Source organism: Anser anser, assembly GCF_964211835.1.
Source record: "Anser anser genome assembly, chromosome: 16".
NCBI lineage: Eukaryota > Metazoa > Chordata > Aves > Anseriformes > Anatidae > Anser > Anser anser.
In genome coordinates, this window is record NC_139737.1 from 12,310,157 (window position 1) to 12,335,134 (window position 24,978).

The 24,978-nt window shown below is 40.1% G+C and overlaps 1 protein-coding gene across 29 annotated transcripts in view; it reads left to right on the forward strand.

Moving 5' to 3' along the window:
• Positions 1 to 24,978, forward strand: part of PTPRT (protein tyrosine phosphatase receptor type T) — a 572,020-nt gene that overhangs the window by 281,545 nt on the left and 265,497 nt on the right. For all 29 annotated transcript variants that reach the window (XM_083801726.1, XM_083801725.1, XM_083801723.1 and 26 more), the window contains 4 exons: positions 5,705 to 5,976; positions 11,570 to 11,651; positions 15,076 to 15,191; positions 17,551 to 17,725. In XM_083801726.1, the coding sequence (XP_083657852.1) occupies positions 5,705 to 5,976; positions 11,570 to 11,651; positions 15,076 to 15,191; positions 17,551 to 17,725 (645 nt within the window). The remainder of the gene's footprint in view (positions 1 to 5,704; positions 5,977 to 11,569; positions 11,652 to 15,075; positions 15,192 to 17,550; positions 17,726 to 24,978) is intronic.

A 24,978-nucleotide genomic window follows, 5' to 3' on the forward strand; every position in this document is an offset into this window, starting at 1 on the left:
CACAAAGCTGTTTAGTCATACACTTATGTATGTAGGGTAAAACAGCTGGTGTAAACTGATGTTACTATTCTGATAAGCACCTTTCCTAGGATGTTTTGGTTTTGCATCCTGCTAGAACAGGTACATTTTCTCCATATCTTTGAGATGTGAAGTTTCCAGAGCTCTCCTGGTACTGTAGTTCAGCTGCAGGAGGCTCCGTGCAGTGCAGCCGCTGCCGTGGGAGGCAGGACGGGGCCTCCCACCTGTGGGTGTCGTGGTCGGGCTGGGTGCTGGCAGCGGGCTCGGTCCGAGGCGATGGGGTGGTAGCAGCGGGTGGTGGCTCTTGTCTGCGGTTCACTGAAGGCCCCCGAGGGGCTGGAGCTCTTGCAAGAGGCTGAGGAGTTGCCCAATGCGTGGGGCAGGGAAGGCTTTGGGGGGACCTAACAGCAGCCCCCCAATGCCCCCCCCCCCCAAGGAGCGTTTCGGGAGGTCTGAGCTGGGACCTTTGCTTCAGGGAGTGTCTGGAGGATGGGAGGCAAAGGGTGTAGCTGCACATGAGATGTTTCAGACCAGCTGTAAAGAAAGCCCACGAGGGCAGCCAGGTGCTGGAGCTGGTTACCAGCGAGCTGGGCAGTCTTCCTGCGGGCTGGGAAAGGCTCCGTGGGTAAAAGCTCCAGGACAGCCCAACGGGGCCTCGTGGCTGGCCCTGCTCTGAGCGGGGGTTGTGCTAGGTATGGCCCGAGACCCCTTCCAACCCGAATTACTCCGTGTTGAGTTCATTGTTGTGTCAACAAGGTCAGATGGCAGACCCATACCTTCTTGAGGATAGAGTTGCTTTGTGAAGAAGCAACACTGTGTGTTGTGGAAATAGGCTCGTGCATCAATGGAGCTGCTGGAAAACCTTCCCGGATTGTGGGAAGGAGTTTGCTATTTAAAAAAAAAAAAAGTTCTGTACCAGATTTTGGTTCTCAGGGTTTTCGAAGCCTTGTTTTGCAGTTGAGCATTCTGACAGTTTTCTTTCCAAGTTTACGTTCAGTCTTTAATGGTTGCTATAATTTCCCTTTTAAACGGCACAGTTCTTCAAAGCCAGCAGTGAAGGAGCATCAGCAGAGGTCTGTGGTGATCACGAGGGCTTCTCAGTGGCTCATTTCTTCAGCTGTCATTTGTCAGAACACACTCATGTAATCTTAATGAACAATGTGCAAAGCCATTAAAAACTCAATTACGGCTTTCTTTTTACTGCAGACGTGAGAAAATGCAATCATAAAGTGCTGATGTGTAAACACAATAGCCACCATCTGCTGCAAAGTAGCATTTCAGCTCAAAAAGAGGATATATGTTGCAGATGCATCAATAATAGGAGGCTTATCAAGGCATCATTATGCACCAAGCAGGGGAAAAATTGAAATTTATGGCCAGCTAGAGAGCACTTCATGGTTTAATTCCCCAATTTTCAGTGGTATGTTTAATAACTATGAGAGAGTGCCTTTTTATGTTCCCTGTCGTTTGAATGGATTTTTAAAAATGAATTTATTTACCATCTTCCCTTCCTCCTTGCTTCTGACTGATCTGAACATAACACGTTCATTTTTAGTTATTCAGGAAGCTGGTAAAATCAGCAAGATATTAATTAATGTAACCTGTTGATCCAAGAGCACTAAATTTAATTGACCTGATATTCAGCTGCTTTAATGAGCATGTGCTTCTGTGTCCAGTAAATATATAGTAATAAAAACAAACAAACCAAAACAAATTTTCACACAGCATAGGTAATGTCTTCTCCCCAAACTTTTTTTTTTAGTTCAGTGTCTGTTTTATGACATTTGAACTTTCCAGATGGAAGTAAATAAAAAAACAGAGCCAAATGATTTTTCTGTTATTATTATTGTTCAAAATCGCTCTAAATAAGAGTTTCTCCAGGATACCTTTTGTTTTATTCAAATCCTTGCCTGGAGACATTTAAGTGGCTTTCAGTCATGCATCGATCAATAATTTCCATTTGTGACATGTTAATTCATTCCCTAGTTCCTTATATGAGTGGAAAATGTGACAAGTGGCTTGTTGGTGCCAGACCAGATTGTACCTCTTTTATTTGCACATACAGGCCTATAAATTGAAAATAAGTCCCATCAGCTTCAATTCTGTATTCATTCTAAAGAAGGCTGTCAGGCTCTGAATCACAATATGTCACTTTATTTTAAAGATAATAAGGAAAAACACATTTGTCCTTAAAAGGCTGTTTGGAATTATTATTTTTTTTTCTTAGTGAGAACAATTTTTGAGCTCTTGGACCTGCAGTAAGTGATGTACCCTGCCCACGGGAGCTTCACTGGGCACGGACTTCCTAACAGATCAGCGGCTCCCAGCTGCAGGTCGTGGAGCACGCAGAGCAACCTTCGGAAGGTTCTGGAGGTTGGGACAGGACGCCCGTCCAAGTCCACAGTGCAAGAACAATGCAAAGCATGTACAGCTGGGCATATTTGGAGACCAGTTTGTAGTATAATTGATAATACGAACGATTTACATTACAATTTATTCACAACAGCAAGATTTTGTAGATGGATGTATTGTACCCAGTATCAGTTTCAGTACTGATGGGACTTGAAACGCCCCTACTGAGGCCAGGCTGGACGTGGTGGGTGCTGTCTTGACCAGCCAGGGAAAGGGTTTCTTGTGGGAGCTGCCCTGTGACTTCTCCGTGGAAATAAGTGCAGGTAGAGACAGATGGCAGATGGAAGGGTGTGAGTACTTCTCTCTGCCAGAGATGGCACCGTAACTGGAAATTTTTCATCTTTTCCACTGTCATATAAAATAACTGTCTCCAGTAAACTCCTAATAAGAGATAGTAAGTCTTTATAGTATTTTCTCGTTTATCTCTAGGTATGCGATATTAAAAAAAAAAAGGCAACCATAAATTATAACTAAGAGACTATGAATAATTTGCATATGGCAATTACTTGTAAGGCTATTCTTTTAGAAACTAAGACTATAATTATTTTGTTAAATGTTTTTTGATGGATGGCTATTTCACTTGCTCCTGTTGTCAGTCACTCCATCCAGGCTTCGTACTCTCTCTCGAATTGTCAGCAGTTGCACAAAGGGCCATTGTCATTCTGCGAACAGCGTGTGATTCACTTGTTTGGTGGGCGGCAAAAAAATAAAATTGTAATTATTGCTTTGAACTTTTTATAAGAGCTGATGTTTTTCTCCCGGAGGAAAGCTCATTATTTTTATACATGAATCTGTAAAAGTGAAATATTCCCTAACTCTATCACTGAAACACTTGCCTACCCTAGCACAGTTCAAGGCCCTACTGCGTTACACATAGAACAGCTTCAGAGTAGATCTTCAGGGTAGAGATGCATTTATTATCCAAATGCAACAGAGAGACGGGTTGAGGAGGTGAACAGAGGTGAAACGACGTGCCTTGTGATCCCATCAGGGGTGGAGCAGAAATGAATTTTCCTGGGTTCCTACCCAGGGTTTGCAGACATTTAGTCCAAATCCTTGTTGATGCCCAGCATCTCTGCTTTGCTTTACTGAGTGTTTTAATCAACTGTGCCATCATCCTCAAATGTGAGATCTGGTCAATGTACAACTTGTCTTCATCTCATTTTGTACTGTTTATGAATATGGCACTGAAACGCTGCAAGTGGTGCGTTTTGCAGCAGCCACTGTGTTCCTCCACAGAAAACAAAGATACACTACTGTTAATCAGCGGTTACACAGTGGCTTTTCTCCCAGATTCTCGGCAGCAGTTTTTACTGTTCTTACTTGATTTATAGGGGAAGATGAGGCAGCTTGTGCACACTGTCAGAGGTCATGGAGGTGAGTGTTGTAATTAGTCTTAGAAACCAGCCCATCAGATTTCCAGCTGCGCTGCCTCCTCAAGCCTATTGGTAATTGGACTTTGGGTAAGAAATTATTGTAGGTCATACAAACTGCATCCAAATCTCAGGTTCTCAAAACTTTAGTTTATTTGGGTGTATTTCTAAGAATAATATAGCACCCACTGAAATCTCTTTAATTGAGGGAAGGGGATTTTGTGGTTGACTGGGAGCAGAAGCATATCAACAGTTGAACATTTGTCAAAATCTCGTCTTGCAGACTACAATTATTTGAAAGAAATTAAAAAGTTTGGATTCAGCTCATGTGTTTCTTCAAGGTCCTTGCTGTGAATCTGGAATTTCTTGATTTGGGACCTTTGGGATTTTCAGCATATCAAAATGAAAGATAGGGTTGCCAGAGAGCATCTTGCCTGTAGCTTTTCTTATTTCTTAGTACAGCCTCTTCCCCAGCTGTGCTTGCATTGTACTTGAATTTTCCAAGGTCTCTAGAGTGTGTGATTTCTTTATGAAAGATTGACTTTCTTCTGCATCCATGCTTTTCAGTACTTCACAAAATGCATGTGTGCATATATATATATATATATACGTGTGTATATATATATATACACACCACATAAACACAGGAAAAAAAGTTTTGTGGGAGAAAGTTGCTGGTATCTGCTGATTAAAAAGAAATTAGAATATATGGCTGTTCAGTGGACAGAATTGATCAAAATGTTTATCTGGCTCATCTGAGTGTCTGTCACACTGCTGTGGCATGGAATAGGGAAAGTCAATAGGTTAGAAGTGAGGCAAAGCTTTTCAAACTCAATCTTCTGCAAACTGCAAGAGGCCAGTGGAGAAATACATTTGTAGCATGACTTGGCAGCTGCATCAGAATTCAGAATGTCAAGAGGGCTGCATTTGATTAGAAATTATTATGCCTGGCTGCTGACACACAGATTCCCCCCACCAGATCTTGGTATGTTCTTCAGCTTTTTCTGCGAGTGTCTGCACACACACAAAGCAGATCCTTTAAACAGAATTGAATCAAATAACTCTCATAATGTTTTTCCTTATTGCTAACATTTGTCACCTTGATGCATCTGTGAAGAGATGAGTTGAGACACAACGTGCTGTAAAATAACTGCCTGATGAATCAAAACACAAGTTCAACATCCAGTGCCATGGTTAATATGATGCAAGCTTCGGGGTTAACAAACTCATAAATTGCCTTAGTATCTATCTTCCTGCTTAAATTCAGCCGGTCCTTCCCTCCTAGAAATGTAATTGTCCTTGTTGCGTTATTTCTAGCTCTGATGTTGCTGTACACTAACAAGCCTAATTTATGTGGGTTCTGAAAACTGTGTATTTCTTAGCGTATTGCCACCTTCAAAAGATTTCGGTACCAAGATGCAGAGTTAACAGGTGTAGATTGGCATGAGGTGGGTAGGGGCCATGGAGACTAATATCAGCTAAGAATTTGGTCCATTGTTCAAGTCCTTTGTATTGAATGTGCTTTTGGGAAACTAGGTATTTGGGACTGTACGTGATAGGAGAGTCTTGTGGCGAATATGATTTTGTTTAGAGGGACTCTCTTATTCCGTGGTCATAAAATAATAAAAGCAAAGTAGTATTTTTAATTTGAGTTTTAAGTTATCTAATTAAGGCGGTTATAGTTGGCCCTGAATCTATTTGTATTTATACCCTGTAATTTTAATATCCTTTCTTTTCTGTTACCTAACAACTAGCATAAAATAGCTAGTTTGAGTTCTTCAGATAAATGTTTTGTTTCCTGGCATCTAAAGGAATCATTGACTTTTCTAAGGAAGCTGGCTTTACTGAAAGAGCTGAAAAGAAAATGCTTTTGATTTTTCTTCCTTTTCTTCTCTCTGTAGGCTCCTTCATGATGGTGAACAGCTCTGGACGGGCATCTGGACAGAAAGCTCACTTGCTTCTGCCTACGTTAAAGGAAAATGACACACATTGCATCGACTTCCACTATTACTTATCCAGCAGAGACCGTTCGAGTCCCGGCTCTCTGAATGTCTACGTGAAAGTGAATGGAGGACCACAGGGCAATCCAATATGGAATGTCTCGGGGGTTGTTACAGAAGGATGGGTGAAGGCAGAACTTGCCATCAGTACGTTCTGGCCACATTTTTATCAGGTATGAGTTTCTAATATTTTTCTCTCTTTTTCCTCTGATCATCTCTCTAGGTATGAGCTATAAGCTATCAATAGCAATACGTATTCTGAAAATTAAATTCAGATTTTTTTTGGCTTCCTCCTTTTGCATCAGAATAGGTTTACATATAGCAGTTCCTATAGCAAGAGATGATACAGGCATCTTGACACTTCAAGATCTTCACTCTTCAGCCTTAAGATGTTGTCAGGTCACAGAGAAAGTTGGTCCGCTGAAGTTAAATTATTGGAAAGTTAAGACCCACTTGTATATTGTGAAGTATGCATGTAAACAGACTTGTACTGGCACTTTCCATGGTTCTAGATAACAATAAATACAACAGGCTGTCTAGAAGTGTAACTGCCTCTGCATAAACTTGTCTGACCTACTTTTGGCCTTTGGTTAATTCCGTAAGAAGGAATGATTAACATTTCTCCATTCAGCTTGCATCTGGATTATTGCTGCCTATATGAGGGCTGTAAGTACATGACATACTAGTGAAATCTTGTACCATGTTATCAGCATAAGTAAACTCTTCACCAGATCCATTCTCTCTCTCCATCCCTCCTGTTTTTAACACTGTGCCTGTAAGGTAGTTTGACTTGTTCTGTCTAGAGATTTTTTATTTTCTATTTTTGTTAAGCAAGCACAAAGTCAAAGAAAGTAATGCATAAGTTATTTTCTGGTCATATTAATTTTACAGCTACTAGTTAGTAGACCACCTCGTGGGGCTACTTCAAACTTCATGCAGCAACTTTGGAGTCACTGTTTTAGTTTTAATTAGAGAAGGTTGCACACAGTGGATTCGCTTCTTGTTGAGCACTGAAGGTTTTTATCTTCAGGTTTTTCTTGTTTTGTATTCAAGAAAAAAAAGCCTGGGAGGTAATTGCACCCTACACCTTGCAGGAAAAGGAGAAATACATATGATACTAATAAAAGCATGAGTGAGACAGGAATTATGATAGAAGAAACTATGAAAAGGCAGTGAATACTCTGTGGATAGAAAACAGCAGGTAGAAAAGCTTTTGCTTTTTTTTTCTTTCCTTTTAATAACTGGGTAGGAGGTCTATAAAATCTGAGCTGAAGTAGAATGCTTTAATGTTCTGCCTCCGAAAAAGAGTTGGGAATATCAGCAGAATAGATAAAGCACATTGTGCAGGGTGAGAGGAAGGGATAAAGAGATGCAAATGCACTGAAAGTGGTGTTTTAAGGGCTGTGCACAACTTGTAACTTGTTCTGAAATCACATAAAGTGCTTGATATTCATATTAACATGAACCTGGTTGTGAACCAGAATTTGCTTCGTAGTAGGTGCTCTACAGAGAGAACAGAAATGATCTTTCACCCAGATAGTCAGTGCTTGAAAAACCTGGAAAAGAGTCTGATCTCAAACTTAGAGATCCTTCTTTCAGATACACCAATACTAGACTTCCTGAGCCTTAGTTACATCTTTTGCAAGTCTTCTTAGAGGTCAAGTTTGCTTTTCCTGAGCCAAAAAATCCTTTAATTCAAACAAGAATTTTGTACTGCATGCTGCGCAAAAATGAAGAGCCTGGAAGCCAGCAGTGACTGGCTGGGAGTAGTTCCTTTGCACAAAATGCAAGGATTCTCTCCTTCTCTTTCTTTTCCCCAGCCTCAATTTTTGATGGATGGGGTGGTTGTTTCCTTCTACTTATCCTTGTATTTTTATTTCTTAAGTGTGGCCTTTAAAAAGTGAGATCTGCCCCACAGATCATGGGGGATCTGATAGACTGATTTATCACCAGTCCCTGATTTTATAAACCACTTTTCTATTGGTGATCTGCAGTCTAGTGACTCTTTACATATAAGTTTTAAAACAAACAAAAAAACAACAACCAAGACTCTAAGCTCTTAAATGCAAAGGGAAAAGCTCAATCAAGGACTTCTGTTAAAATGATTGTTGTTTGACAGCCTGATGTAATGTAACGCTTCTGGGTAAAGGAGTCCAGGGGTGGCAGGACGACAAAGCTTGGGAGTACTGATGCTTAGGGAGTGTCTCATTTTATACTCACATCTAGGATATGCCATAGGAGCATTATTTGTCAGCTTTAAATCAAAACTGAATGCCTGGAGAACAATTTGTGCACAAGAGGCCTGAAAGTATTTCAAAAGCACCAGGTAACATGAGGGAAAAAAAAAAAAAAACAGAATTTATCCAAAATAATGAAATCTGTGTCAGGCAAAATGCGGATTGTTCTCTTTATACATGGCGATCAACTATCATGAATTGCAGTGTGCGCTGAAAATTCTGTTAGGCAGAAAAATCTGAAACCATCTGCCCTGGGTCTGAGGCTTTGACAGGTACCTGGAGATTTGGAGACGTGACCAGTGGAAAACAAGTAACCGAGCCACTTGCCAGAGGGTCATGTTTTAGGTCTGGCAGCTATGCTCAAGGGTCGTGTGAGTCATCCAGCTCCAGAAGCACTCTGCTGAGGTATAAACATGGGGATGGTGGAGATTTATAAATTCTACCCTAGAGTTAGTCGCACTTGGATTCCCAGTCTGCATACATTTTTAGTGTAGCGAGAAAAAGCTGTAATAGTACTTGGAGAAAGGTAATACGTGTAATCTTGAGTTACTGCTTGCCATAAGGATGAACTTAGTCCCAGAATGCGCCAAGTGCCGCGCTACAGTCTGCCAGGAAGAGTTTTTTTGATGTATAGCAAGGAACATTATTGATCCACGCCTGAAGAAAACTGTTGTACCACAACAGATGAGCCAGGCTACATTGCTAACACAGACATTGTTGGTATATAGCAGCAGTGAAATGTAGGATTGTTTATGGGGAAGGAAACATGAAATGACTTGGTATTTGCAGTTCTCGGGAGTGTTTAAGAAATGTGTAAGAGTAAAGCTTTGCATTTTGCCAGCTACATTAGGTTCTGAGAGCTTCCTTAAATATGAAGTAGTATTAAATGCCCCTTCCTCAACCATTATAATACATTTCAACTGAAGCTAAAAGGACATGAGAGAGACTTGGTCTGAAATGTGCAGAGCTGGGCCTCCTACAAGCATGGATTTCTGCCTGTTTCTCATTGTTGAGTCTCAATTCCCAGTTTTCAGGAAAACCTGTGTGCTTCTGCGCTTCTTGCTTTAACGGGGCTGAGATGCAGCAAAAAGACATAGAGGGACGACCATGTGGAATTTCGAATTGGGAAATAAGGAGATCTGAGCGTAGAGTGAACCAGACAATGTTGTTTTGACAGAGTATTTTATTGTGTGAATTGCGAGGAACCCTTCACTCCTCAGTGGTTTCTTCACCAATGTGAAGATTAAATCCATGGTCCTTTTAGGAGCTGACTCAGTTGTTAACTGATTCCAGGTTTAGGTTATATTGTGCTGTATTAAGACCACCGAACATGTCACTAATTAACAGAAGACAGTTCTCCGTGTATTGGTACTTACTTTTGCCATGTACAAGTAGCCAATGAGTTGGAGAATTTTTCTTTCCAGGTCCTTGGCTTTCAGGAAATTATGTTGTAGCTTAGCATGGCTTATAGTTTCTTACAAATGCAAAACAGAAATAAGGTTTTTATAGCTAGTAAGTTGCAGTTCAATCTGAGTCGGAAGGCAGTCACAGTTGTTGCTTTATATGATGCTACCAGTAAGTGCCATTTTTATCATGAAGATTTTTTTTCATTTATAAAGTAAATTATCCTTTCCACGCTAAGGACATGCATTACACTCTTGGTTTATACAGTCTGTTGAGGTCTGTTGAGACTCTTGATCACATGAAACACTCGTAGATGGTTTTGGGATCATTATATCATCTTCCAGAGATTTGCTGCTGCTTCTTGTCCCTTGGACAGCCTATTTTTTGTCCACCTTCCAGTGGTGTAGAACTCTATTTCTAAACATTGTTAACTCTTGAACTTTTTTTTTTTCCTGTTTATTTTTGTACTCTACCTGTTTTCATCATGGCTTTTTCCTAATGGACATATTTCAGGAGATCTCCAATTTGGATGTGCTGTGAAGTGGGGGAGCAGATCTTACGAAGTCGTGGCAACATGAGCAGAAACAAAGTTGCAGAAGCCCAAATGCAAAATAATTAACAGCAACTTGGTGCATATGAAGTCCACAGTGCTCCATTTCTGTAGCATGAGCGTGTGGTGATCAGCATTCAGGCAGCTGAATTTTTAGTGTATTAAATCTTCTGATGGAGAAGATGAAGAAAAAGCTAAACAGTAGCAGTCTGGGAATGCCAGCTTTTATTTAAAGTGGAAAAAACAGTGTTGAAAACTGGCTTTAAGTAGCTAACAAACTTTGTGGTTTTCTAGTGATGATTTAAGTAGTCATGAATTACTGAAATAATTTATCCTGCAAAACAAGTAGCTGCACTAGAGTGCTGCTGCAACAGTAGTAACTGTGCCAGCTGAGCACATTAATTAACTCTGTCCTTGAAAACATTACTGTATGCTCATGCAAAAATGAGCAAGTTAGTAGAGTGTGAACATTGCCTTAGTAAGAGGAAACAAAACTGGGGAACATCCCTTTCAAATGCCAAGGACAGCAGCCATTTAATCTCTACATATGCATGACTTTTTAAAAAATAGTTAAGGATAGCACTTCATTCCTTTCCTTTGAGGAGGGAATCGCTAACTCAGGAGTTTCTGGTGGACGAAAAGCTCAACATGAGCCAGCAGTGTGCACCTGCAGCCCAGAAGGGCAACTGAGTCCTGGGCTGCAGCAGCAGAGGGGTGGGCAGCAGGGGAGGGAGGGGATCGTGCCCCTCTGCTCTGCCCTCCTGAGGCCCCACCTGGAGCCCTGTGTCCAGCTCTGGGCCCCCAGCACCAGGAGGATGTGGGACTGCTGGAGCGGGTCCAGAGGAGGCTGTGAAGATGCCCAGAGGGCTGGAGCACCTCTCCTGTGAAGAAAGGCTGAGAGAACACTTTCATTGTCCAGATACATGCAGAAAATAGTGTTAAGTAGTGTACTGTTAATATAGAGAAGCGTTACATATGTTTTCAAAGAGTACTCGGAGTCTGCTAGTTCAATCCAGGGAAAGGCAGAAAACAACTTTATTATTTCTGGGAGAATCTTATTTCAGTCCAGTAATTAGAATCCAGGGTCATCTGTTGCTCACTTACTGCTTTCTGATACTGCAATAGCATGCATGCCAAATCAAGGTTTTCTCCAAAAGAATCCATGCAGAGTTATTGATTCAATGAGAACATTATCTCGTGAATGACATTCTCCAACTTTGAGGCACACTAATTAGAAAAAGATGTCAAGTGATTACACACGTAATGTTCTTGGACTGGCACTTATAGTGAATACAGGAGTATGTGTATATAAAGAGGGTATTTTTTGCTTTTCCACGTGGAAATACTTCTTGCTAATCCTAATTAATGTTGCTCTAACTTTTCGTTTTCCATATCAAACAGATTTTCAGTCTTTGATATACATCTGCATAGTGAGTTGCAAAGGCACCCCTCCACTATTAGGGATAAAATGCCTTGAATGTATCAGACATCGGAATACGAGCAGAATGTTGTGACTGGCCAAATGACTACTGCTGTTTCTCTTTTCAGAAAACCTTTTCTTATTTTGTATTTCAGGTGATATTTGAATCTGTCTCTTTGAAAGGACATCCAGGGTACATAGCTGTGGATGAAGTCAGAGTTCTTGCCCATCCATGCAGTGAGCATTCTTTGTTTTTCTAACTCTATCAATGTGTTATATACCAGGCTTTGTGGTCTGAAGTAGTGATATACCCGATTCAGTGAGCTCTAAAATTTCTTTTTATGTCCCCTGAGACACCTGATGACAATCAGCCTTGCACAACTACTTAATTTACCAAGTTGTACAAAAAGCAAAACTGAGTCTGTAGTTAGTGCCTGAATGTCTGGAAGTTTCTATTCCTATACTGCCACAAGAACACAAAACTCTTGATTGTTTTGTTATTTCTGAATCATACTGCTGTAGAAAAAGATCTAAAAAGTTTTGGATAATGCCCTGTGTGGTTGACTTAACAAACAAACAAAAAAAAGAAATCAAATTGGTTCAGTATTTCCTTAGTAAAGGACATATCCCAAAGGTATCTCTCAAAAGAAATGTTAAACCCACTCAGCATCTGCATGAGGATATTAAAAATAAATCTCATTCAGACTTGCACAAGAGTGAAAACTAATGCAGGTTCAAAGGTATTTGGGTTATGTTTCTTCTGTAGTGGTTACCATATGTCCAGCTTACATTTTTCGTACTTAGACCTTAAACCTCTACGTTTGGGCGTGAACTTCTTTTATTTCTCTGTGCAGGCACAGTGAGGCTTGAGGACTTTTGTATGTCTATATTGTGTATGTAGTACACAGTCCCTTCTAAAGATTTTTAACAGCTTTCATGTTCTTTAATGAGTTTAGACATGTCTCCTTCAAATACGTTAATGTTCTTAAAAGTAATCTGTAATTACCCTGTGTCTTTTAATGCTCAAATTATTAGCTGTTATGTAGCATACTAAAATGCACTTTTGGGGTGGTACTTTGATTTATTAGATTATGTTTACGTTTGTTTATATTTTGGTGCTGGAAATTCAACATTTCCAGGTAGCCTCGTGTCATTTGGAAAGGTAGCCCACCACCCTGCCACTTCAGTGCTTTACAGCCTCTTTCACTAGCTCGTAGTCTCAGTAAGTCAGCAGTGGCTGCACACAACAAAATCACGTAGATTGTATCAGCGGAGTGAAATAGACTTTTATTCTTGCAGTACAGAATTTCAAAGAATAGCTGCCATTCAGTGTGACAGACATGGATGGCTCTGCTCAAGTTTAACAGGACATTTCTGATAACTGCAATATGGTTAATTGCTGTTTAACTAAATTATATTTGTATTTACCATGTGCTCATTGCTCAGGCCTTTGGGTGCATTTACTTCATTAAGAAATCCTTACAATCTGTGTTGACCAGATGTTGCTGATAACTGGCAGCATCCAAACAAATCCCCCAAATGATGCGCATGTATTCCGCTGCATATCGGGTGATGACTGATCCCTTTACTGGGAAAGAGGCCATTGAACCAACTGTGTGGCAAAGCCTAGGCAAGGTTATGGGATTGAAAAAATAATAACAGAAAGACCCCTGCTTAGTGAAGTATTTAAACTGATGTTTAAATCAATGTCTGCAGGTATATGCAGGTCCCTCTTGAAAACTGAGCGCAATCTTGTTGACCCCAAAGTGGGGTGATTCAAACTGTAACCCCTGCATTTTGAGTCAGTTTGCAACCTGCAGCGTACAGAGCTCCCCACAAGCTGCGAGTTCTGTGCAGTCTTTGTAAATGCTTCTCCTGTCCGATCGCCAGTGTTGCCTTTGTTGTTCAGCAGTGACAGCCACCAGGGTAAATGTCACCAGAGCGTGTTCCATCACTTGTACAGGCGTTGCCCCTTGCGTTCATTTTACAATTGTTACAACTCAAAACACAGGAACCATGTAGCTCCTGGTGAGCATGGATGTGACTTGAAATCATTGGTGTTATTTTTTCATGTCTGCTTCACCTTCATAGATAAGTGTAATAGTCACACGTCAGTAGCGGTTAAAAAAAGAACCCAGGAAAATGTGCCTCATAACACAGAGATGGAGGAAAATTCCTAGATGGTGTTGCCACTTTGAAATCCTGAGAAGGGAAGCAGTGGAGTATCCACAGGCTTGCTGTGCTGAGCACTGGCAGGGGTAGGATGGCCGGGTGCCCAGGATGCGGGCAGACCCAAGGGAAGGGGGGGGTTGGGGTCGGGGGGGGCTGCCCTTACCCAGGCTGCGCGGTGCCCACTTTGGAGCCCGCATGTACCTACACACCTTCGCCTGTGGGCGGGAATTACTCATATTGGCCTGCAAATATCACACAGTACATCCCATCCGTCACCCAAAGGTTGTTTTCCAGTGAACTTTGAGACATGTTTCTGGCCCCCAGAAAGCATGACAGTACAGAATCACTGCGTTTTTGCAGCCTGTGTGCTGGAGTTGTCAGCAAACGGAGTGCATGGAGAACACCATAAGGAAACTAGATAAAAGCATTCAGCATAGCGTACAGGCAAGTGTTTTCTGTTCACGTGCCTGTAGCGGACACCTGCCTGTATGCCAAGCCTCATACATATGCTTGGGCACAGATGCCCACGCCCTTTCAAAGTTATTTATTTCCAATAGAAGAATATAGGGTAGTGTGTGTTATGAAATTTTGTATCTTTCTGGTGGCTAATCGTATTAGGAAATGCAAAGATGAGTTGAAAAGGATTGACCTTTACTGTCCTACAAGACTGCATGTCTTACTAAAAGTATTTAATTGGAGCACAAACTTTCTTCTGAAGCCCTGCAAGCACTAAGGTCATTTTGAAGTGTCGGATTCACCACTGCATTTTTTTTTCCTTGTAAGTTTTCTTACAGAAGTAGATGAGTGGTGTTTAGTCAAAAAAACAATCCTCTGATCTTTTTCCTTTGTCAACAAATGTATATTTAATATTGATGATATTGCCACTTTGGTATCAGTGGTTTAATACTGAACTAATACTGAATTTAATGTCAGCAAAAAAAATTACGTTGTTCTTAACTAATATGGTGATAAAATACTATCAGTAATACCAATATTTCATTTAATATCAATGATTTTATATCAATGACTTTGTTATCCTAAAATTCTAGGATGTAGTTGACAGTCAAAAAAAAATGAAAAGGGAAAAAAGGCACTTAGGAGAATTTGGGTTGGGTCAGTCATGCTTGACAACCTCAGAAACATTTGATTTCTTTTTGACCTTTATAAAAACACAATTTTCTAAAGAATTTACTCAATTACTCTTCATAGCAAGGAGTAAGAAATTGTTTTGATGACCGTGAACTTGTGATCTGACAGTCTATGTTTTCAGATGTGCCAGAGCTCTGTATTGTTATCTTGGGCTGTTCTCTGTAAGCTCACCCACCTTGCTCTGCAGTGAATAATCAAGTACTGAAGGACAGCTTCATTTTACTAAATCGCCTGGTCAAGGATAGGCCTTAATGCTTTGCTGGGTGTTATGTCAGTGTTGGTGTAACACAGTCAGTTGCTGCCTTGCTCTACCCTTCCTATCCTTTGCATCTTTTGTTAGGAAAAGCACCACATTTCCTACGGCTTCAGAACGTGGAGGTTAATGTGGGACAGAATGCGACGTTCCAGTGCATTGCTGGGGGGAAGTGGTCGCAGCATGACAAACTCTGGCTCCAGGTAAGGTGATGCAGTGTTTTCAAGTAAAATAAGTAGACGGAGGACAACTAGGTGGTGAGGCAAAATGTTATCACCGAGATCTTTTGAGAACTGCCTTAAAGTGTTTCCAGATGGGAGTTTAGGGTGACAAAATACAGAATCATGCAATAGAAGATGAAAAAGTGGCCAGTAACCGCAAAATATTAGTTTCAAACAAATGTGTGCACACCTGTAAGCGCTCAGGCATAAAACAGAAAAGAGAGCAAGTGGAGAAGTTCCTCCCTCATGCTTAATTTGCGGTCTTCTTTCCCCTTGCCCTCCAAAAGTGTCATTGACAAGGGCTGAGGACAATAAGTTAAGATGGAAACGTACCATAAGGTCTGAGATTGCTATCTGGTTGATAAAAATAGGCAAAAATCATTTTATGCCCCCTTTGTTTCTTCCTCTCAGTTTCCCTTAGCTGCGTTGATAGCAGACTGTTTCTTCTAGTTGCTCAATAAAAGACCAAAGCATTCCCTCTCTTAATACCTATATTTTCATCTTGCTGGGTGGACTTGAAAGACTGTGTAGTACTATTCGTGTAGGTATAGTAACTGTAAAAACTGTTTTTCAGTTCTAGAGTTAGAAATGGAACATTTAGCAAACCAGAAGGGTGGAGTACTGTTTGCCAGTGAAGAACAAAGTTATTTCTTCTGCCCATTCAAGTGCTTGGCTGTGGAGAGTCCCAGAACTAACATGTTCTATACATAGAGTTCTTCCAGAAACTTTAAAAATAAGGGAGCTTTCATATTTGTCTAAACTTCTGCACCATGAAACACCTAATGTCCCAAACAAGGATTCTGTTACTGCATGCACTGTGCATGTGCATAGGGCTGACACATACTTTCAAAACGCTAAAGCCAGTCAACAGTTTTTTATTCACAGCTCAGAATGATGTGATGGAGGACCAGATTTAGCAAGAATGTGCTTTAAGGACTTTCTGCATACAGTAGAATTTAAACACACATCTTTTCTTAAATTGCTGTTCTGATGGCAAAATTCAGGTGCTCTTTTTTTTTGGTGCCTAGTAAAACAAACAAAAAGCCCCCAAATCAAACAAGAAAAACCACCACAACTGCAACATCATCAGTGACAGACCCTTGTCATAGTTTCTATGGTATTTGTGGTGATATAAGTTACAGATTTTCTCAAATTCTTTTATTGATTTGAGAAATTTTAATAACTTTTTTTTTAAATAATAATTTAAATTCTAGTCCAAATACTAAGAGAGGAATCAGTTTGTCTAATACTAAGAATTAAAATTAATGCTGGGAGGGAGGTTGTGTTGGTGAGAAATGCGGTTGGCATTATCTAAAAATAACTTGACAGTCATTTTAACTGTACTCTTATCACAGCCATTATCCTAAAAATTATCTTTTAATCTGAAGTTTATTAACCTGTGTTGTACTTCTAGCATCCACTGAGGTATATCCACTGAGATATATTTTGGCTTATTTTATATCTGTTGAGTTCTTTCCGTGAAATGTTTCCTCAGTTATGATTAGATGTGTGTAAAAACACTTCTGATCTGAAGCAGTATGAACCTTTTCCCGAGAGAAGCAGGGGTTTGGGAGGAAACCATTGTTGCTACTGGGGACTTGTTTTCCATTCTTTAAAATTGAAGTGTTTAATGAAAATAGCCTTGGAAATACCTCCCAAAATTGATTACTGGAAATTGGCAAAATGGCAGTGTATTTTCCTTTGAGCCTCCTAATAAACTAGGCCAACTGAACAAGTTCAGGTGTTTATGCTGATTTCTAGTTAATTCATCATCTGTCACTCTTCCAGTTGGGAAAATGTAGTCTGGCATTGGCGGAGAGAGGTTTTTTGAGGAGTGTTGCGTGTACAAGGATTTCTGCTCATCCAATTCATTTATTTAAATTGCTTTGGAAACAAAGTTTTACACCTGAAAATGCCAGGTTTATAAAATCTGTTGATCTTGTAGCATTTTTGTAGGTGTACAAAACCTGTTCATTTGTAGTATTTTCATGTCCTAGCTAAGTCTTTGGATATACTCTGTACAAATGCAGTCTGAACTGTCACTCTCCAGACTTTTCAATATATATATAACACATCAAATGCACAAAAACATTTCAAAATTTAAGTAGACATGAAAACTTAAATATACTTGTAAGAATATGTAAGCCCATTAGTTCACGAAATCCAAAGCCCTGTACATTTTGCAGGGGCATGACTAGCAGTGTTGCCCTGAAAAATTGGGCTTATATAAAACCTAACCTAGAGTAGTGTGAACATGGAGGTTTGAACAATTTTAATAGTAACAAAGAATGAATAATCTGTGTGCCTTTTGACATACGTTATTTTCTGTCTGCCTTCACAGCAGTGGAATGGACGGGACACAGCGTTAATGGTCACTCGAGTCGTCAACCATAGACGTTTTTCTGCTACTGTCAGTGTTGCTGACACCTCTCAACGCAGTATCAGCAAGTACCGATGTGTCATTCGTTCAGATGGTGGATCTGGAGTTTCCAATTATGCAGAATTAATAGTGAAAGGTAGGTTGCATTAAAACAGCAAGTTTATGTAAGATGAGTATTTCCTCCCACATGGCAACTGCGTATAAGATTTGACATCCTGTTGGACCTTCCTCTTTCATTCATATTAAATTCAAGTAGGAGAAAAAGGTAAAAGAGACAATCTCAATCATTTTCTTAAAACAAGTATTTGAATCAAAACTTCACCCAGATATATCCCTCTTCATAAGCTATTGTAGTAACACATGGTAGCTATGGATACTTTTAATGCAGTCAGCTGAACAGTTTAACTGTCAGTCAGCTTCATCTGCCTTCCTTTACAGTTTATCAGGCATAAATAATCCTGTGATGGAGCATTGCATGTCAAATGAGTCTGCTCAGGGCTGCTGGGAGTAAATGGTGGGGGATGATTCTGCTCACGTCCTAAAATACACAGTAGAGACATCAGTAGTTCTCAAAGGAAGCTTAGAGTTTTTAGCCCTGTTATTTACTGTGATTCAAGAGGTGATACTGTGCCTACATTTGCAAGGTGGTACTTGCTTAAGAGCTTCCACAAGGCATCTAGTGAGGTGTTATTTACTGTGCTACTTTTTTAATCTTACTTTGAGCTTCACCACAGGGACGTTCTCTGCGTCTTAGGAGAAGAGAGCAGAAGGTGGCAAAGTCACCCCGAGAGTGCTTCATTCTGTATTTGGGGTGGGGGTGACATGGGGTGGAAGGAAGTTGAAGTACGGATCTGCTCAAGGAGTATAATTTTACTGATCCAAATGTTTTTATTTTATATGAAAACGGAGGACTGTTGCAGAAACAAGATCACTTTCATCCACTATATCACTTTCTGCCAACTTACTCTGGCACCTGGTGATCAATATGCTAATGCTTTCACAATGCCTTAAATATCAAGTGTTGAGTGTTGTAGATATTCAGACTACACAGATCATGAAGAGAACATTCACACTAGATGCCAAGTGCTTTTAATTCCCACTGGATGATCTTGAATTGTATTTGTTCAAATCTGGAGAAATTAATTCACAAAATGGAATTGAGTTGCCAAGAGTGGTGTATCTAGTGTTGTATCATTGCTAAGTAGAGCTGATCTTCCAGAGCAACCAAATATCAGAATATGCAGAGTTGGGCATGTGCCTGACACTTCCATGTTTAACAGTATGAGAAGGAGAAAAATGGAAGAATGAGTTACAAAAGTGAATGGTTGGACATGCAACACGAGACATCGATAGATTTGTTGCTGAAGTACCCAGGCAGACACCTAGCCAGAAGAAACTCAGGAGAGTAGTGTTGTTCTGGGAAGGTACACTCCTCTGCTCCTGGGTAGTAAGCAGGCAAAGTTAAGTGGTTCATTTGAGGTTAGCTTGATGCAGCACTGTGAAACACTGGGATTGCATGGGTGAGTGCTTCTAGTCTGACTAATTTTAGTGTGGATAATAGCAAATCTGTAATGCATGCACACAGGCTGAAATGAGAGCAAATTGGAATTGTCTACTTCTGAAGAGATGTTTATTGAATTGCAGTAATGTACTTGTGTATGCATCAAATTAGTCTGTAATTGAAGTTTTGCTCAATTGATAGTCCTGTCCCTAAACCTACTAAATTCAAGCTAATACTCTGCCTTGCATGCTTTTGCTTAGTCAGTTGAACATAAAATCATATGGGATTTCTTCAACAAAGGTTAAGGTTTAAAAAAGGATCAGTGTATCTTTTTCATGTAAAGATCTGTTTGCTTCCCTAGGCATAAGATATTTTATTATAGCAATGAGAAAGTGATTTACATTTCTCAATATTGCATGATTAATATTTGGTGGATACAGGAAGAGAAATTTTGCTTTGGAATACATCATGTTCTACTTCTACTCGGCACCTTAAATCGGAACAGTAGGTACCTCTTTCAGCAAATAAAATGATCACTGAAATTAAACCCCCTACCACCCAGTCCTCTCCTTACATGTTTATGTGGACATGTTTGTTAATGTATTATATCGTAATTAGTGGAAATCTTACACAAAAGATGATAACTTTATTTGCTTTAAATTATTGCAAAATACTTACTGGTAGGTGATACCTTTGTAGTACCGAGAATGCTTTTCAGTAGAGTCTATGCTAATGCCTTTCTGACTCTGTTACAAGGCTTGTGTAAATGACAATACATTCATTCTTCTCTCTGCACTTTAGAATCATAATAGTAAAGCCAGAGAAACCTATCATTTCCATCCATATACCTTACCACCCTTTGGTGTGCCCGTGGAAATAGCTCTTCTCTATTTCTTATCTCTCACTGCTGCACATACAGTAATTTAATACAATTGTGGATAGGGCAGTTTTCAAAAAATCCAGAGCTGCTACATTTTGCTGTACTGATTGAATGGAATGCTTCTTGTCTGTAATTTGGTAAAGTAAAAAAGTAAGTCTGCATGGCGGTCATTCGTATTCTGAAATAAGTGTATGTTTTGCTTGTGTAAAGATTGTCTAAAATACTGTGAGGTTGGCCAGAATCTGATCTGTACTAATGATATAATTCGAGTGTCCTTCCAGGAAACTTGTCCCTGTGTAGAAGTGTAAATAACATTTTAAACTGTGTGTATATAGCGGTTTGTTTGCTATTTCTTTTTTTCCTCACTGATTTCGGATATTCTGAGTGCCCAGAGTAATTACTGAATGGATAGTAGAAATCTATAATCTATTTATCGTAAACCATTTTTCTGCTATTTTTTCTCTCCAGAAAGTCCCTCAAAATTTTGTTGCTACGTGATGCAATTTTGTTCAGACTCATGGCTTTTTCCTAAAATCTGTTCTGCTGCAACAGGGGTTGGAATATGCAACAAAGCCCCTCTGCAGACCTCCTAGGATATGTTCTAGTACTCCTCAGTTTTGTCTTAGCTGCTTTTCAAAGTGTTTGGTTAGTCAACACAGACGAAAAGCAGTCTGCCTCTTAACTGAGGGGCTTTCTGTAATCCTTGTGGTATTTGGGACAGCTTGTCTTTCATCAGTTGCTTTTTTCTTGAGGTTTTTAGACATGAAGCTGATACCTTCAGTGACACCAGAGGGAGAGGTGGTTTCATTTTCCAGAGTTGCTTACTATTTTTTCTCTAGTTCTTTTCTGGTGTGATGCTTGTCACTGTAATTGCACCATCAATTTATTTAACTCACTGGGTACACCGTGAAAACTGCTCTAGTGCTCATAGTACACCCTGGAATTAAAAAAAAAAAAAAAAAAAGAGAAAAAAAAGCTGTCAAGCTATCAGATATCAGAGCTGAAATATTCAAGTGTGAAAAGCATGCTAAATAATTACACGTTAAAAAAAATAAAAAATCTGTATGGTTAGGCTGCTCCAGAATGCAATGCACCACACAAACTCCTGGTTAGCAATCATAAGGCAGACTTGACCTCTACAGGTATTTTGACCTGTCTCAGTATTGTTGTATCTGGAATAGCTTCAGTTACTTATTAAACACCGGGAAGAACTACTAGGAGAAAGAACTTTCTAGAGCTTAAAAGAAGTAAGTAATAAAAACATCTGACTCGTACAGCTGAGACTGCTGTTGGGCTGGAGCTGGCCCTGGAAGTGTTACATCAGGCCATCCGTAGGTCTGCTTGTAAAAGAAGTGGAGTGTAAGTGTGAAAGTATGTTGTACGGTGTTATACGTCTGCTCTAGAGTAGAGCCTGTGTCTGGGATGAAAATATAATCACCTTCAACATACTTGCTAAGGTTGATTGCAAACTCCATGGTCTTTCACTTTGTATGAAACAGTTATCAGGAGGGGTGGTAGATGTTCAAGATTCTTCAAAACTTTTTATTTTTTGATTTTTTTTTCTTTTATTTTCTTGCTCAGCACATGTACGGTTCTATACCCCAGGCTATTTGTGTGAAATATGCTTAAAAGTAACATCCTTGCCATCACAGGGAAGTACAGCAGCTCTTGTCCTGGTGGTACTTCAGCCCCTAGGCTGAGGGCGCAGGTAGGAGAGGTAGCACTGCGTCACAACTGTCCTTCTGCCATGGGGGTGGCTGGAATGCGAGCCCAGTACCACACTTGGAGCCATTTAGGAGATAAGCTCATCCATGGTCAGAAGTATATGCATTTTAGATCTTGCTGTTACAAATATTTTTCTAGTATACATAATAAGTTCAGATAGCAGTTTTCGTGCCTTGCAGCTATTTATCAGACTCATCCAGACTGGATAGATTTGAATTTGTCTGCCTGAGTAACGCACGTTAATCAAGGTCCTCAAAGTTATCACCTTGTGAACAGGAAGAAGTCTCTTGCTGGCACCGCCAACGGTATCAGTAAAGCTGTGATTACGAGGATCTCCCTCAGGCTGCGTGCTCGCTCTCTCTTTTCCAGTTTGCACAACTAGATTATCTGCAGAATTTACATGTGCTGCACCAGGAGAAGTTAAGTGTAGGTTTGGTAAGGTGTGCAATGATGTTGCTGCTCCGAACCCTGGACCAGCACAGAGAGTTTTTGCCCATGTCAACCATTCAGGAAGGTTTTGCTGGCTTGGAAATTACAGAGCATGGGAGAATGGCTTTGTGATTGTAGGGTGCCTGAAAAAGCTCCCTGCATTCCTTTATTTCTTTATAGTCACACTGATATAAAGAGTGTAATGCTCGCTTCCTTGGTGTCCACATCTGACTAGTAATTACTCAAACTCTTCGTTCTGTTTTAACCGTCTGGTTCATTGTCATCTGCTGGCTATTGCTTTAACTCAGCATCAGCTGGGGGTGTGGTGAGAAAACGGGAGATGGGATTTCAAACACTTGTTCCCTCTCACCAAGAGCTTTACCTTCCCTTCGCCTTCTTTCACTCCAACTTAGTGTTGTTGTGTTGAGGGGAGAGAGATGAGGACAAAGCCATTGTTTCACAGAAGCAGGCAGTTAGGAAGAATGATGTGCCTTCTTTCAAAAGGAAACATTTCCTTCTTCTGTTCAACATCCAAAATAGAACTGGGAAATGAAGCCTTATCCTTGAGAAGTGATTGATGTGCCATTTGTAGGCTGGATCCCATTTTCAGAACTGCACGCCTGCAATGTGCATGTATTCCTTGTTTCTCGTGCTTGCGTTAGCCAAGGAGGTATGAATTAGAAAAGGTGTTCCCAGGAAGAATGCAAAGCCGCAGCTGGGATACAGGGGAAGTTCATAAACTAATGGTTAGGTGTCAGTTTTTTCCTAACTTGGTGTATTTGTTTCTTCAGTAGCCTTCCGTTTCTATGCCAAACAAGCAGGGAGTTCTGTGTAAAAGTTTATCTTCATTGCAGCCACTTGGGAAATTCATATGGCTTTCCTGTCACACCACTGAGTTTCAGAAATTGTTTGAAAGATTATTAATGTACATAATTGTTTTGTTTTGTTTTATTTTCCTTCCAAAGGCAAATGTAAGTCCAGGGTTCTGTTTTTATCCTGAATGAAGCTCTACCTGAGCCTGGTAGAGGGGTAGGCAAGGGATGAAGTTGCTTGGGCTTGTTTTTAATGTATGGATTTCTAAGTGTGATGTTGCTCATGATGTATATATCATGTTCTTGATCAAATACAAGATATAAATAATGAACTCACTAATAAATGAGAAAGTATATATAAAAAAAATCTTTTTGAAAGCAAAGAACCTGAGTAAATATCTTTGTTTCCCAAGAATGGTGTCATGGAAAGCTGTTTCCTCTTGCCCTGTTTGTGAGGGAAAAGTCTTGCCCACTTTGTCCTGTACTTTCTTACATCCGTTCTAAGGGAGGAGAAGGAACCTCCAAAGAACAAAAATACTGAAATGGAAAGCACCGCTGGGTGTAGACCTTCTCAGCTCTCTAGACTCCTTTGGCTTTGCGTGACTTTTCCATGAATTCATCTTACAGGGTGGACCTCTGTAGAGAGGAAGATAAGCCATGTTCTCTTGTCTGCAATTCTGAGAAGTGTCTTCGCCACCAGACAATATAAAGGAGATGCCTAAATAATACCTAAATAATAAAATGCCTAAATAATTTATATAAGATTTTGGTCTTCAGATGAAAGATATTATCCAAAAATTTGTGGAAATAAGATGTTATTTATTGGTTGCTGTTCCAGTTAGTCATATCTACTTATTAACTTCTATTTTAGAGGAAGTTCCCGGCAAGCAGTGCAGCTGGTAGAAGTAGGGAGGCTGGCAAATGCAAATAAATGTGTTCCAGCCTACCTCGGTTTACACTCCTGTTTGAAATGTACGGACAGGGTGATTTCATACGTTTCATGCTGCCTTACTTCTTGGAGAAAGATAGCAGTAATGTGACTTCCCAGCATATTGCAGCTGGGGTGCAAAGTGTATTAATTTGGGTTGTCCAGTTTTCCCTGCTGGTGGCTTCCTTTGTTCTGTAGTATCCGTTTGTCAGTCTGCAGGGTCTTGCAAGTACCAGTTCTTTCTTTTTTTTTTTTTTTTTCTTCTTTTTGAGATGAAAGGAAGGAATAGTGGTTACTTGGCCGATACTGTTTCTCCTTGCCATTAGCTTTCTCACATGCTTGGCATACTCAAAAAACAGAATTACCACTTTGTTACTTGTTCTTCAACCTATGATGCTGTTGCTGGTAGGGTTTGATTCTGCTGGATTATGGCTGTGGCTCCTGTTCTGTGATCAGAACATTCAGCTTTTGCAGTGTCTAGTTAAAATTATCAGTAAAAATTAATGCAACTGCACGGAAATTAATTCAGGAGTGCTGATATCAGAAACAAACATCAAATGCTAAGGGCGTATCCCAAATGCCTTTGCTAACTGAAAACTTCCTCTCAGTGGATAGCTTGGCAGCTCAGATCACCAGATGTGTGCCATTGCAAAATGTATTTGGCAGCTTTTCATTGTTCTCCTTTCTGATGTACAAATTTTCATAGGAGTCGATTGCTCATGGTGCCATGTGACGTTACCATTCAAAATGACACCTATTTTTTGGTTATGACTCAGCTAAAAGATTTAGCAGAGAAGTTTGAGTCACATACATTGTTAACTCTCTCCTGGTAGTTTCTTCTGCCTGTTTAATTGTAGAGAAGTTATTGATGGGCTTCCAAACCTCATGGTGAATGGAACCTATTCTTAACTTGCCCACTTGGGGTGGTGGTGGGGGTGGGGGGTGTGCTAAAAAGTAGTGCTTTACTTAATTTGAAATGTGGGTGAGGATTTCTTAGTAGACAAGGATGGCCATTAATGTGAAAGCCTGCAAGAATAAACTGGCTAAACAAAGCGCTTACAATACAGTGATCCCTATGGATCCCATCTATACAGGAGAACGGAAGGAGTTTCCA